Raw genomic sequence first — 14,162 nt, forward strand, 5'->3', positions numbered from 1 at the left:
CTCTTATTTTTTCAACGCAAATAATTGCCAATTATTTTTCTGTATTTTATCCCATTTATGACTGTCAATGAATTTACTCAAATTTGCTAAATAATTAATTATTGACAAGCGTATTCAAATGTACAAACACAAACATCAATCATCTTCTAAATAGTATAATGGCATCCAAACAGCTATTCATATTTCTGATGACGTGGCATGAAATTCGATAATAATCAAACTTCTTAATTTCTTAATTATGTGAAACTGCATGTATTGTACTGTCTAACCAAGAAGTCGTATCATTTGGGTAGACAAGTTGCATAGGATTTTTTCCCACACATGTCCTAGTGTCCTACATGCAAGAGTAGGGCCTACGAATCAACGGCTGTTTATGCATGCGTCCGTTTATGATGATCAAGCAATAGACGGCTGATATTTCACAACTGCAGATCAACAGTTTGGGGTTGTTTTTTTTTTGGCTGAATTTTGAATCTTAATTATTTTCAGTTTTTGTTTTGTTTGCTTTTAATCACTTATATCTGATTATAAGATGCTTAGGTTTAAATAGAAAAAATTAAATATTCTGACTTTTATTTAAATGATAAAATAATAAAATAAAACTTTAATATTCTTTCTCATTAATACCGTATTAAATAAATTTATTTTATATTATACAAATTATCCTTTTATTATTTTTTATTTATCTTTTTCCTTTTACATGTATTCAACTATTTTTTTTTTGTGAATGAGAATTTTAAACATAATAGATCTTTAGGTGAATGTATTTTATAATATATAGGTTCATCTCTTTGTATTTATATTTACTATTTTTATAATAGATTTTTGAATTTCATTTAATACATTAATTTTTATTCCAATGATTAAACAATTATTGATTGACTTATCTGATTAACAAGAAAAATATCAATATAATATACTAAAAATAACATTATAAGCATCATATGTCAGTGTAAAAAAGCTCGTGTATTTGATATATATTTTACTTTTCATGCTTTGTTAAGGTAAAAATTATCAACTTTTTGTTACTAACTAAATAATTTATTTATAGCTTGTCATGTGTTTAACCAATAAATATAAGTTAATATTTATAAGATTATATATGTCAAAATATCATATTTAAGATTTTTTTTTGAAAAACAAACAAATTAACACTTATATTCAAATATTAAAAAAATTATTTAGATATATGCATTCAGACCGATTCAAATTTTAGTCAAATTCATATTCATTCAGATTTCATATAAAAAAAAAACTACGTAAAATTATTTTAGTAACTTCCAGTAATTTATTCCAATTACAAAATAAGGTAAATGCATTAATAATAATACAACTTATTCTCATTCATATAGTTTAAATAAGAGTAATGATACAGCCACAAATTCTTGTATAAATTTATTTTATACAAACAGACGTGTCATTAATTTATTGGTCGAATAAAAATATAAAATAATAAAAACAAATCATGTGGGCCAAATGATATTTAATTTAACCAATCTTATAATGTCACATTAATTTATACAAAATAAATTTATACAAAAATTTATGACTATATCATTACTCTTTAAATAAATAATTTATTTTAATCCTCGTTTGTCATTCTGATCCCATATATTTCAATTCGAGTCTATTTTAATTATGAATCACTAAACGCGCCTGACGAAGGTTGCAGCCCAAACAATTAAACGGTGCGTTTAAATTTGGTTTTAGGTTTATTAAGCTTTTTTTGTCTCTCACGTACCTTTGGACTGGGAGAACTGAAGACAGAAAGAAGAAGAGAAACTAATCAAAACGTATCAATAACAATGACTGGTAATGCTACTTCCAGTGTTCAATTTTAAAATTTTATTTAGAATATTCAATATTGAATCTATACGCATATGGTTACGTCTAATAAGGCACTTTTGAATTTCTTTTTTTTTTTTCCTTTTAATGCAACTCAATTGCGTGATGCCTCAATTTATTCCTAATCAAAGTTCTCTTCTTGAGTTAATTTTCGGGCATTCCAGCTCTAGTTCGAATGTATTTATTTATTTTAAAACATATTGATTACCCTGAGCACTTTTAGTGATGAAACTTTGATGCTTATAGCGATAATTAATTAGAAGTATCAGCAAGATTTAATTTTTATGATTAATTTTATAATTCGGTTCTCTTAAAGCTTTCATCAGCTTGTTTTAGTTTTTTCTTTTTCTTTTTCCTGCTCGAGTCTATTATTGTTAGCGCTAATGGTGCTTTGGTGCTAGCATGTAGAGACTAATAATTGATTATTCACATTTGTGTGTATGAGAGTGTAGAAAGATCTTTCTTTGGAAAAAATGAAAGAAGTTAATTTTCATGTAAAACAGTTTGGAGTTGTACTCAATGTTGCAAGATATTGTCTGTAAGTGGTTCAAAGTAAGACCATTATCAATTAGAAGTTGATGGCATAGTCGTATTATATGTTTAGACATTGAACATTTTTGTAAGATTTCTTATCTTTGTTTATATGTTCTTTCTGTTAGTTTCCTTTGTCTTAAACTATGTTTTACAGACCATGTGCAGGAACAGGAGATGGAAATCGAAGCTTTAGAGGCAATACTTATGGATGAATTCAAAGGTTTGTGGGTGTTTATACTTTCGGGTCTCTGTTTCTACCATTCTGTACTGAGTCTTGGGTTTCTGTGGTCTGCTTCATAACAGAAATTCACTCTGGTGAGAGTGGATTAAATACTTCCAATCAATGTTTCCAAGTAACGTTATCTCCACAGGTATGTGATAAGTAGGAAATTAGAGGTTTTTTTTTTTTAAAATGTGAGCCTTCTAATGTCTAAACTTATGAAGCTGGGTTGAAGCTTCTTCCTGTGATCAGATATTAAGCAGAGGTTTATTGAGCCGAAAGCAATCTATCACCCAAATACAATTTTAAATTTGGGGGCTGAAAGAAATTTTTGGAAGTTGCTGTGTTTTCTGTGTAAATGGATGACTATGTTTGATTCTTATCAGTAACTCTACTAGGTTCTTCATACTTATGGTTATATAAGGAGCCATTATTATTTTGGTCAACGTGTTAGTGATCTAAATTTGCCATGATATGGCAAATTTAGAAAGACAAGAATAGGGATCTTTTGACTATGTTTGTGCTTTGGAAAGTCCATTTTCTTAATGTAATTACCTTGTTTTCTGTTCAACAGGATGATGAGGCAGATGAGTCAACAATGCCTCCAGGTTACTATTTTTCGGTTATAAATTCCCCCATGAATCGTTGTATTTTATTCATCATCAAAGCCTAACCAGTTTGGTTTGGCATGGGAGCTTTACTTGCTGGCTTTCTTAGTTCAGGATTTTATATTCATCATGGACATAAGCTTGTGGCTTAAACTTCTTTTTGCAGTTGAGTTGGCTTTAATTTTCTCACACACAGAGAAGTATCCTGATGAACCTCCACTTTTGAATGTAAAAAGGTTTGTATGCCCTTCTTTGTAGGTCTACTATCCTCCCATGAGAATACTCTACTATTGGTAGGGTGTTATTTTTCCATATGTTACCAATTTCAACTTTTACTTGAATTTTCTTGACTCTTTCCTAAACTTCTGTAATGCTCTTCAAATACCAGACCAGCTTAACACAGCAAATAACTACCCTTTCTTCATTAACTGCCTTCATCTTTGAGTGCCAGCTGATCTTCAAGCATATCACAGAGCTGCATCTCTTTTCCATTTTTCTCTTTTTGATAAGCGCCTAACCTGTCTACATCATTCAGATTGTTAATCGCAGATAATTAGGAGCTATACCCTTATTTGAGACTCACTGTTTGTTTGTTTGTGGATTTTTATTTTTAATTTTTTTTAATGAACATGCATTTTTAAGCCTGAAGTTTGTATTCATGGTTCAGCTTGCGAGGAATTCAAGCTGGTGATCTTAAAATCTTGAAAGAAAAGCTTGAGCAAGAGGTATGTTTTGCAAGAACTTTTTGGTGCTACTTGCATTTTTACTTTTTCACTTTATTCTATAGGTTAGACAACGCACACAGCATCCTGATGTTGTTCTGTCTCTATGCATTTCTACTAAAGATTTAAATTTCCGGAGTTGGAAAGATTAATTTAAACTGAAAAGGATAACAGTATTTACAGTGAAATCTTGATGAGTTAAAATGACCTTCCAGATACTTGGGTTCTGCAGGCATCTGAAAATCTTGGTATGGCCATGATTTATACACTGGTTACATCAGCTAAGGAGTGGCTGTCTGAAAGATATAGCCAGGATGCCGGTATTGATAACACTGGAGAAGAAGAGTTGGAAAAAGATGAGGTAGTCTTTTTCTTTACAGTACTCTGTTTATACATTTGCTAAATTGAAGTATATATACAAGTTCTAAGTGAACTACTGTCGAAGATACCAAAACCTCACTATGCACATTGACAATGAAACATCACTACTGTATGGTGTGCTACTGGTCCATAGTTTAAGCTACTTACATATATATATGGAACTTGCTTTTCCACTTATTTCATGCATGGTAATGATTGTGTTGATAATTTAAATCTGTTTGTGGAGAATGTGATGTTCCTTTTATATTGGCTGCTGGTATGGGGTGGAACTCTTATCAAAATCAAAGGGAAATTTCTGATCAACAGAGGGGAAAAAGGAAAAAAATATTATATCTTGCACCTCCTGATTCCAAATGAATGAGAGTTGATCCATCTATAAGGTAGAAAAATTGTGTGAAATATTTAGTGATGGGTGTTGTCCATTCTTCACATTTGCTTTTGTGACTTTTTAGTTGTCTCTCTATTATTGCACCTTTCTTATTATTATTTTTTTCGTTTCTGCCAAAGTTCGTGTTTATGGAGGAGACTAGGCTGTTTCATTCCTTCTGTTCTTCTCCTCTTCTTCTACTTCTTTTTGCTTTTTGTTAATATTTTTCACCATAATAGGTAATTGTTCCACATGGAGAACCAGTCACTGTTGAGACATTTTTAGCATGGAGGGAAAGGTTTGAGGCAGAGTTGGCATTGGAGCGCGCCAAGTGAGTCCTACAAATCACATGAAAAAGTTTACATTTGGTTGTCAGTTTTCCTTTTCAAAGAGATTTGTATCTCTTGGGCGCTCAACCTGCTATGGCTGGACCATTCCTAAGATACTATATATTTGTTTGAATGATTATATCCATCTTAAATGACGTTGCTTCCACTTTCAGGTTAATGCCTGAGTCTGCGTTAACAGCACCCAAGGAGAAAAAGCTCACAGGCAGACAATGGTTTGAAAGTGGAAGAGCTACTGCAGTATCTCAGGTATCTCTCTGTCTGTTCAGATGCACCAAAATCTGGTACCTGTAGACTAAATATGCTTTTAGTTGCATGTTCATATCATCAGTAGATTATTAGTGATAGCATTATTATGGATGGAGAAGCATTACTATGGGTGGAGTACTAGATAACAGAACTATTGTATGTTGGAAACTATCATATCTTCGTTTCTGCTATGTCTATGACCAGGGCAATGGAATGTGAACTTCAATATTCTTATAACATTAATCATGGGAGTGGACTAGCTATCTCAATGAGGTGTAAGACATTGTTTTCTGACCAGAAACAGTTGATTTTACACCACTCTTTTTGTATATGGTCTGGTAAAGGATGCATATATTATTGTCTGTGTGAGCTTGGTTTTGAGTTGGGAATTTCATTTTTGTTTGTTTTCCTTTTTATCAATAGAAGTGGAGAAGTTGGTACTTCGTGATATTTCTTTAAAAATACAGAGGTGCCATTTTTACTTGAGTGCCCTTTATGTTAACTTCTCTGGCTTACACAGAAAGGTGCAGTTACAGTCAATGAAGTATCTGATGATGAGGATGACGAAGATATTGACTTTGATGATGATGATTTTGAAGGTGAATCTTACTTACCATCCCATTAGTTCATCTGCTGACAATAGCAAGAGCATATATATACCATTTCTTAAAGAGTTATGAATAAAATTCATCCGTCATTATTCCATGGAAACCTAGTGGGAAGACATATTTATTTCTTTGGTGAATTGCAGATGACGAGGTAGATATGCTTGAACATTATCTTGCTGAGAAATCTGACTCGTCCACTCACTCTTCAAGGCAGCCGAGCTGAATGGAAGCATTATAAACTACGAATGTTCTTGTCGGAAATGACTGCTGGCACTGAAGATTATTAGTATTGTTCTGGGCGTCATCTTAATATATTAGCCCCAGTTATCTTGGGTGGGAGAGTTCAGTTTCTAATCCTAGTGTATCTTGAGCAAAACAGAACATACTTTGTGCCATTTTCCGTATAGCAACCTGTTGAGATTTAGTGAAAAATGGAATTTGTCTTCTATTTAAGAACTTTTGGAAGATACATTATAATCTCTATAATTAATTATAATATTAGAGATTTCAATACTTGAATTTTAAACTTTAGTCCCAATACTATATGTTACTTATCTGTTAAATGATAAATGTAAAATTACTTATTACTTTATTCTATTATTAAATTGATGAATGCCACATTTATTGGGACTTAAATGTTTAGATTTCTAGTATTACTCATAAATTAATAGATTTGGGACTATAGAAATCTATTAATTAACTGATAAATTATAATGTATTAATTTATATAGTGTGTTTGCAATTCAATGAATGTACATTTAATCAATTAAAAATTCACTATATTTTACCGATATAATCAATTGAATATGAATCAATTCACTAACACATACATTAAATTAACCAAAAAATAAAATTCAAAATTTATTGCAATTTGAGGATTTATTTTCAGAACTTCTAGATGCGATAAGAAAAATTAAAGATAAGGAGAAAATAAGTGACATGAGAGTCATGTTGTATACAATAAAATATCAGTCAAATATATTCGTACTTTAACAAATTATCAATTTACGTTATGAATCCGACCATAGAGGTACACAAAATTTTTTAGAGAAATATTATCTTAATAGTTTAGCTTATTAGCTCAAGTCGGGATAGTAAAAGTTAGTATTAATTTATTCGATTTGTTTTTTTAATCAAATAATTATAAATGCAATGATCAATTTGGCCAAAATGGAAGATCCAAATTCGACGCCGTCACGAATCTGCCATGATCAAATAAAAATCCACAGATGCAGCACCTTAGAAACTAAGTAAAGGGATTAAAAATTTTGTTTTAGGAATTGAAGATAATTGCCGTCAATTTAATTTTCCTTCTTATTAATAGATAGGGGTCGATAGAACTTTAATCCATTTTAATTAAAAGAATAAAATTAATGAAAATTAAATAGGTTGGGCTTCAAAACTGCATAATGTGCACTATTCTGATGAACAAATTGGGCTGGGCCTGAAATGTAAAAGGCTCACCGAGTTTGACTTGATTGATAGATGTTGGCTACAATGGACGAAATATAATGTCATGATAAAGAGTGATGTGTGTGTTTTTGTGTGTATGTGTGTTTTTTATTTTTTCTGTTTTCACTATTTGAATTTTGATTTTAAACATTAATTTTTTTTAAACTTTAATGTTTCAATTTTAAAATTTTTAATTTTAATCATTCTGATCAGCCTAATCTAATTCAATCTAATAATTTAAGGGCTTGATTGAGTTGAGTTGAATATGTTTATTTAATTAAACTGAGTCATTTGTTTAAACATAATTAATAGTGGGTTGGATTAGTTTCTAACAAACCTAATAAACTCCATTCCATGTCCACTTCTAAGTCTTTATTTGTAATTATCATGGCTTATGACCTTCACTATTTATTTGAGTAGTTTTAAATAGTTTTATTTAATTGACCACTCGAGTAAATGGGTGGTCCTTATTTGATTGAGCCATGTTTGGTATTATTGGAGAGAGATTTGACATCATGGATTGGGTCTTGAAATTTTACACGGATATGTTGACCAATCCATTAACCACTACCATCAATAGATTTTTCACTCAACGGAAAAGTAAAAAATAATTCAATTATTACAAGAAGCCTCGGAGTCGTAAAGCAGGTATGACTATCACTACATCAGTGTTCCAAATTCCTGCCAACGGGCAATAGCAACAATATTTAGACCAAAACTTAATGTTTCTTCTATTAAGAAGTCGAGATTCGATCTATCCACGATTGTCAAAGAATCAACAAACCAACGTACAATGTTCAGCTTTATAAACTTATTAATGTTTCTTTACCACGTGCACTGACTACTGAGGTTCAACAAACTACTCTTTAGCCTTACGTAACTTATGCTTGATTTATTACGGGTGGGAACTGGGAGTCGGGACTCACCGTTTGTGACATTATTACTTGAAATGTGTTATGTGATGTAACTGATGATGATATTTTTATTTCAATTATTGTATATATTTATTTGTACAAAACAATTATTGTGATTCCATCAATCGATCAGTACTCATTAATTAATTCCGTAAATCTTTGTTTGTTGGTTTCAGGTTACAAGCACAATCACCATTACTGTTAGTATTATTGTTAATTTATTATATTATATTTATGCTTCTGCTGCTGCATGCTTTAGACGGCAGGCATGGGATTGGACAGGTATTTTAGATTCTATTCAACCCATATCTCTGTGATCAATCTTCAAATTCTGTTCTTGATTTTCTTTGCCAAATTTATTTTCCGTGTGAATGAATAATCTTTTTAAGCCTTTCGTGAGTGTTTTCTTTTTATTTAAATAAATTAAGCTGAATTTGACTAAATTTCTCTTGTGCCTAGATCATAATTATTTTCACTCAATGAATGAAATTGGTTTAGTGGAATTTTTTAGGGAAATTTATAAAAATAACCCAAATTTTTTTATAATTTTTACATTTAACCCTCCAAACTGTTTCCTATCAACATTAGCCAAAAACCATCTCAAGTGCCGAAAATACCCATTCCATTCTCAACAAACTTCCTCTCTCTCTCTCTCTCTCTCTCTCTCTCTCTCTCTCTCTCTCTCTCTCTAACCAACGGTTTCTCTCCCAAGATGGTCACTCATCGCCGGTGGCTTCCCGGAGTCCACCTTCGACAGCCAACATCACCAAAATTTCGGTCAAGATCTAAAATCAAAGATTAGTTCAAAAACCCTAGATTTTGAAGCATGTTTTATTTTCTATTCTTCTTTTATGTTGTGATTTTCTTGTTGTGTTGGTGGTGGTGAGTGAAGATTGAAGTGTTTGTGATGTTGATGGCATGGTTGAAATTGTTGGTGTGGTGCATGGGAGAAGATTGAAGTTGGCGTGGGCTTAGTGCCGGGAGGCATCGCGCCTAATCAGGTGCGACAGCGTGCCTGTCGCACATGATCTGGGCGACAGGCAGCCTGTCGCACATGATCTGGGCGACAGGCAGCCTGTCACACCAACTTCACGTAAAAAAAATAAAAATTGGAACTTGGTGTGACAAACTGCCAATCGCACAAAGTTTGGGTGACAGCCAGCCTGTCGTACCAACTTTAGTGCGATAGGCAACCTGTCGCACCAACTTATAATGTTTTTTTACGTGAAGTTGGTGCGACAGGTAGCCTGTCGCACCAAGTTACAATTTGTTTTTTTTTTTTTATGTGAAGTTGGTGTGACAGGCGTTTGTCGCACCAACATAGAATCACATTGAAACTCTTTTGTCGAATAAAATCAAGTTGACTCTATTTCACTTTATTAGAATCGTGTCAGATTGGTATTAGATCCGGATGGATTCGGTTTTATTTGATCGAAGTTTACTTTTATCGTTCGTCGTTATCGTTTGCCGTTGCCGTTTGCCGTTGATGATTCAAGAGTGAAAGGTTGTGTTTGGTTTGATAAAGAGAGAGAAGAAAAGTTGCATTTGGTTTGATAGACAAGGGTAATTTGGGGAAGAAACCTTGTGTTTGGCTAATTATGATAGAAAAAACTTTAGAGGGCCAATTGTGAAAATTATAAAAAATTTTGGGTTAATTTTGTAAATTTCCCAATCTTCTTCCTGCTTCTCTCTAATAAATGTCATCAATTGCAATGAGACTGGTTCAGGGATGCTGGTGATGTTATGGAGGGTATGGACAAGATATCTAATTTGCCGGAACCAATACAACATCACATTTTGTCATTCCTTTAGTTTAAGCAAGTAGTTCAAACAAGCGTATTGTCTAAAACATGGGCACAAGTGTGGCGTAGGTTCCCCTTTTTGGTATTTGATTCGACTTTCTTTAATCAAATTCCGTGGAGATGTACCAAATGAAAAAGAAGCTCAATTGATGGAAGTGGAGTTATGGAAGGCATTCAATTACATAGAAGAAACTCTTCACAGCTGAAAGAAGGAGAAGGCTAGGATAAAGATGTTTGCACTTGACCTCAAACCTATAAGACCATCTTTATTAAAATTTGAACCTTTCATTGACCAATGCATTTACTTTGCACTTGAGGGTGATGTCAAAATAATGATACTTAAGACTTCAAAAATGGGGAAGAGAGGATAGTTGGCAGTACAAGTTTCCGCAGGTGTTTTTATGTTCAAAATCATTAAATGTCTTGGTGTTAACTAGCAGTAAGCTGGAGTCGCCAAGAAGTGTGTGGTTACCTTCTTTGAGAGAATTACATCTATCAGAAGTTAATGCAGATGATCAAGTTATTAAGAATTTAGTTGCCGGGTGTCCTTTGATTGAGGTCTTATGTATCCGTACTTGTGGAGGGTTTAAAAGTCTAGAGTTAATCGGTCATAGTAATAAACTCAATGAGATCAGGGTATTCGACAATAAAGAACTTAAATGGGTGGTGATCAAAGGAGAGAGAGTTTCCATTCAATTGTTATTGAGGTCCCATTCGTACCATGTGAAATAAATGTAGCCTCTTGTAAGAATCTTAAATCCTTGAAAATCAGTAGGGCTTCTTCCATTGCAGATGAGTGGCTCTGCAGCCACATTTCAAATTGTCCCCTTCTTGAGAGCTTAACCATAGACTCTTGTCCAAGATTTACTAGTGTTAAGATTTCAAGGCTCCATCTTAAGCAATTCTGCATAATGGGTTGTGAGAGTTTGGCAGAAGTGCAGACTGAAACTCCTAATTTACGTATTTTTAAATATAGCGGTTCTATCATATCCTTCATTTCAGATGCTTTGACTTTGTCGGAAGCTGATCTCTGTTTCATCACTGATGATATGGACACTCAATGTTATGTTAAATATGTTGAAGTGATATGGACACACTGCGAAGTTTCTGGGTGAGGTATGTTTCTTCTTGCTGATTCTTCATTATCCTATTTCTTCCCTCTTCTAGACAATTTTCTTTAAACTTTTTAACATTTTTCAATTTTATTTTGTCAAGAATTTGATTGTTCCAGAAGAAGTGAGGCAAATCCATCCTTCCCCGCTTCGTAATGTCAAGCATTTGACCATTTACCCAACTCTAGGATGTTTGAGTGTTGCTGTGACAGATGCTATAGATGACGCGCTTTGGATATCACTCCATGCAAAGACTGTCATAATAGGACCATAATTTCCTTTATATGAAAATTTCTTTTTCAAGGTTCTGCATGTTTTCTATTTCAAAGAATTGAATACTTGCTCCATATTTGTGAGATGCAACTCACAATAGTTCCATTCGTTACTTCATCTAATAATAGTTCCGCTGACTATTTGCAAATAACTTAAGGTAAAAAGTACAGAAGGTTATTGTGATAAACGATTATGATCAACTGTTTTAAGGAATCCAGTTACTCTAATTTACATCTCGTAGGTTATTGAACAACATTAGCATTTTCGTTAGAAGGAAAGCAAGAACTAAGCAAGTAATGCTGAGCTATCTAATTAGGAAATCAACATATTTTTCCTTCATAGATAATGCTAATTTTAGGGAAAACTTCATCTGCATAACACTAAATGTTACATGTTTGCTTAAAGATTCTTTGACAAGCATGAGTCAGCCATTGTATTAATCCAGAAACAGAGAGATCATGGAAACGTCAATTTTCAAAAACTAAGAAGGTACCATTTTGGAGAAGGAACTGCATTTGTTTGTAAACTGTTTTGATGTGGGAGAAGTCCAAATGCAGATATCGGTATATATGCTTAAGGAAGCTAATATTCTGATAAACAGTCAAACTATTCAAGCCTATATTGGTTGCCGCACTATGCTGATAGGTCCTATAACTAGCTGCAAATAAGCTAAAACTCAAAAAAAGTATTATGATAAATGGTTAACGACCGTTTTAGGAAATCAAATTACTCTAGTTCACATCTTATATTCTTGAACAACATTAGGTTTTTCTTTTGAAAGGAAGCAGGAACTAAATGAGCAATTAATGATGAGAGCTATCTTAGGAAATCAACTTAAATTTCATATACAATGTGTTGTCAACTTCAATTAAGTACTGAAGGGAAGCATTCATCTCTATGTAAAACCAAATGTTGCATGTTTGTTTACTGATTCTTTGGTAAAATTGTGATAGCCATTATATTAACATAGACACATAGATAACCATCGAAAAATCAATTTGTCTTAAAATGTTCCTCGTTCGAAATTTAGGTGTTTAATTCAACTTAAGAGAAAGAAGTAAAGTTATACCAAATTTTTGATGTTGGGGGAAGTCCAAACACAGCTATCAGCAGGATGCTTAAGGAAGCTAATATTTTGAATGAAAAGTTGATATGTGGTTGTCACATATTGCTAATGTTTCAGAGAAAAATTGAGCAAAATGTTAAGTTTAGAAGTCTATTTTATATATCCTTTAAACCTCTCCTTTTAATGCGAGTGTTCTCAATGTTATTAGCTATGGTTCACATTTACGTGTGAAAATTTATTCCTCGTCTCCACATATAAAATGACAAGTTTGTCTCTTTAATTTGTTTTTCTGGTATACATGAGTGGTCTTCATTTTGTTAGTGACAGTTTTGATTTAGACACCTTTTCCCACTCGTAAGATTACTTTTGCCTTTTCAATTGTTTAATAATTAGAGCCTAAGATAATGCCTTCTACATGCTTACAACAAATGTTGCATGTCGCTATTCATTTATATATGTGTTTTTCCAGTTCAAGTTTTCGTACAAGAAGCTGCCCGTTAATGAAGGCGGGATAGCTCAATGCTGCAGATCCCGTCTCATCTCATGTTGGGAACAGTGTATGGAGGAATTTGAGATTGAAGATGGCAACTATTCTGTGCCTGGCAAAGATGTGAAGAGGTATATTGTTAAGGGTGACTACATCTGGAAGAAGATTGTTTCACTTACAGAGTTGAGTACACCATTAGATGATTATTGATTTTTTTATTCCTGGCTAACTTTTTGTCTGATTTTGGCGGGTTTTGAAAGGGAGATGAGCTTATTTGATCAGGATATATACTCTGTTGAAGACCATATTGTTATAATTAAGTAATATCCAGATATATTGCTAATAAATATCTGCCTTGGGCATGCAAAAGATTTCCTGATTAAGCACCCATTTAATAAATTTTGAAAATTAGTTTTAGTTGTGCACATCTTTGTAAATTCCAAAATAATTCTTAATTAAATATTGTTATTATCTTCGTTTACTTGTTTACTCTTTACACCAAATAATGACCATCAATTATGCTTTCTGTTAATTTTATTTTGATTTTGGAAGATTGCAAAAGGAGATCTGCTTATTAAAGGAATTTCTTAGGTAAAGACATTCTTATTATCATCATTTTTCAGAAAACACAATAGTCACGAATTTGCAGGCATTGTATGGATTCCTGGTTGCACAAATAAAATGCTAGTAACAAAGATGAGAGGGAAAAAAAGAAAAAAAATTCTCATTCATTATTATCAACTATCAAAAGGCAATTACAAGAGATGGGATGAGATTTGCAGCATCAAGCAATCCTACTGTCATAAAATGAATCACAATTACAAGGCAACAAGCAAAGCGATTATGTGTTATAAGCATGTAGAAGACTGATTAATAAAGTGGACTAGAGTGGGATACAGCAATGTCATGCAGGTATCAAATCCTCATGAACAGAAAATATGCAGTACCTTAAAACAGAAGAAGCTTCTTGAAACAAAGTTGAATTGCCTCAAGGGCAATATTCATAACTCCAGTACTCTAGCAACTTCACCACCTTGGAAAAACTATGGAACATTTCGAGAAGTTTAACACACTCATCTCGTACTTCAATGCTGGGATTTTTGCACTTAAGGTAGAGAAGTTTCCAACAAAGCCATAGCACCTACAGAGAAGGATATTAACCTTTGCATTGGAAT

The 14,162-nt window shown here is 32.8% G+C and overlaps 1 protein-coding gene and 1 long non-coding RNA gene across 4 annotated transcripts; both read left to right on the forward strand.

The window, feature by feature from the left end:
- Positions 1 to 1,657: 1,657 nt before the first annotated feature.
- LOC102622100 (uncharacterized) lies at positions 1,658 to 6,394 on the forward strand. 3 transcript variants are annotated; one of them, XM_006466028.4, is made up of 11 exons: positions 1,659 to 1,812; positions 2,534 to 2,599; positions 2,683 to 2,750; positions 3,174 to 3,207; positions 3,374 to 3,443; positions 3,875 to 3,932; positions 4,162 to 4,290; positions 4,917 to 5,008; positions 5,180 to 5,273; positions 5,794 to 5,872; positions 6,025 to 6,394. In XM_006466028.4, the coding sequence occupies exons 1-11, from the start codon at positions 1,806 to 1,808 to the stop codon at positions 6,102 to 6,104; spliced, it is 777 nt and encodes a 258-aa protein (XP_006466091.1). In that variant the 5' UTR covers positions 1,659 to 1,805; the 3' UTR covers positions 6,105 to 6,394. The 3 variants fall into 3 exon arrangements, with proteins under 3 accessions (XP_052300284.1, XP_006466091.1, XP_052300283.1); XM_052444323.1 differs by lacking the exon at positions 1,659 to 1,812 and adding an exon at positions 1,877 to 1,898; XM_052444324.1 differs by lacking the exon at positions 2,683 to 2,750 and having other exon boundaries at positions 1,658 to 1,812.
- Positions 6,395 to 10,435: 4,041 nt separating this feature from the next.
- On the forward strand, positions 10,436 to 13,447 carry LOC102621902 (uncharacterized). The gene is made up of 3 exons (XR_369378.4): positions 10,436 to 11,165; positions 11,265 to 11,465; positions 12,970 to 13,447. It is a non-coding gene; the product is annotated as an uncharacterized LOC102621902 (long non-coding RNA).
- The last annotated feature ends 715 nt before the right edge of the window (positions 13,448 to 14,162 follow it).

This window comes from Citrus sinensis, chromosome 7 (genome assembly GCF_022201045.2).
Source record: "Citrus sinensis cultivar Valencia sweet orange chromosome 7, DVS_A1.0, whole genome shotgun sequence".
NCBI lineage: Eukaryota > Viridiplantae > Streptophyta > Magnoliopsida > Sapindales > Rutaceae > Citrus > Citrus sinensis.

Coding starts and splice junctions, on each gene's coding strand:
- LOC102622100 (XM_006466028.4), top strand. Junction 3,208..3,373: donor TGAGTCAACAATGCCTCCAG/GTTACTATTTTT, acceptor TTCTTTTTGCAG/TTGAGTTGGCTTTAATTTTC. Junction 3,933..4,161: donor AAGAAAAGCTTGAGCAAGAG/GTATGTTTTGCA, acceptor TGGGTTCTGCAG/GCATCTGAAAATCTTGGTAT.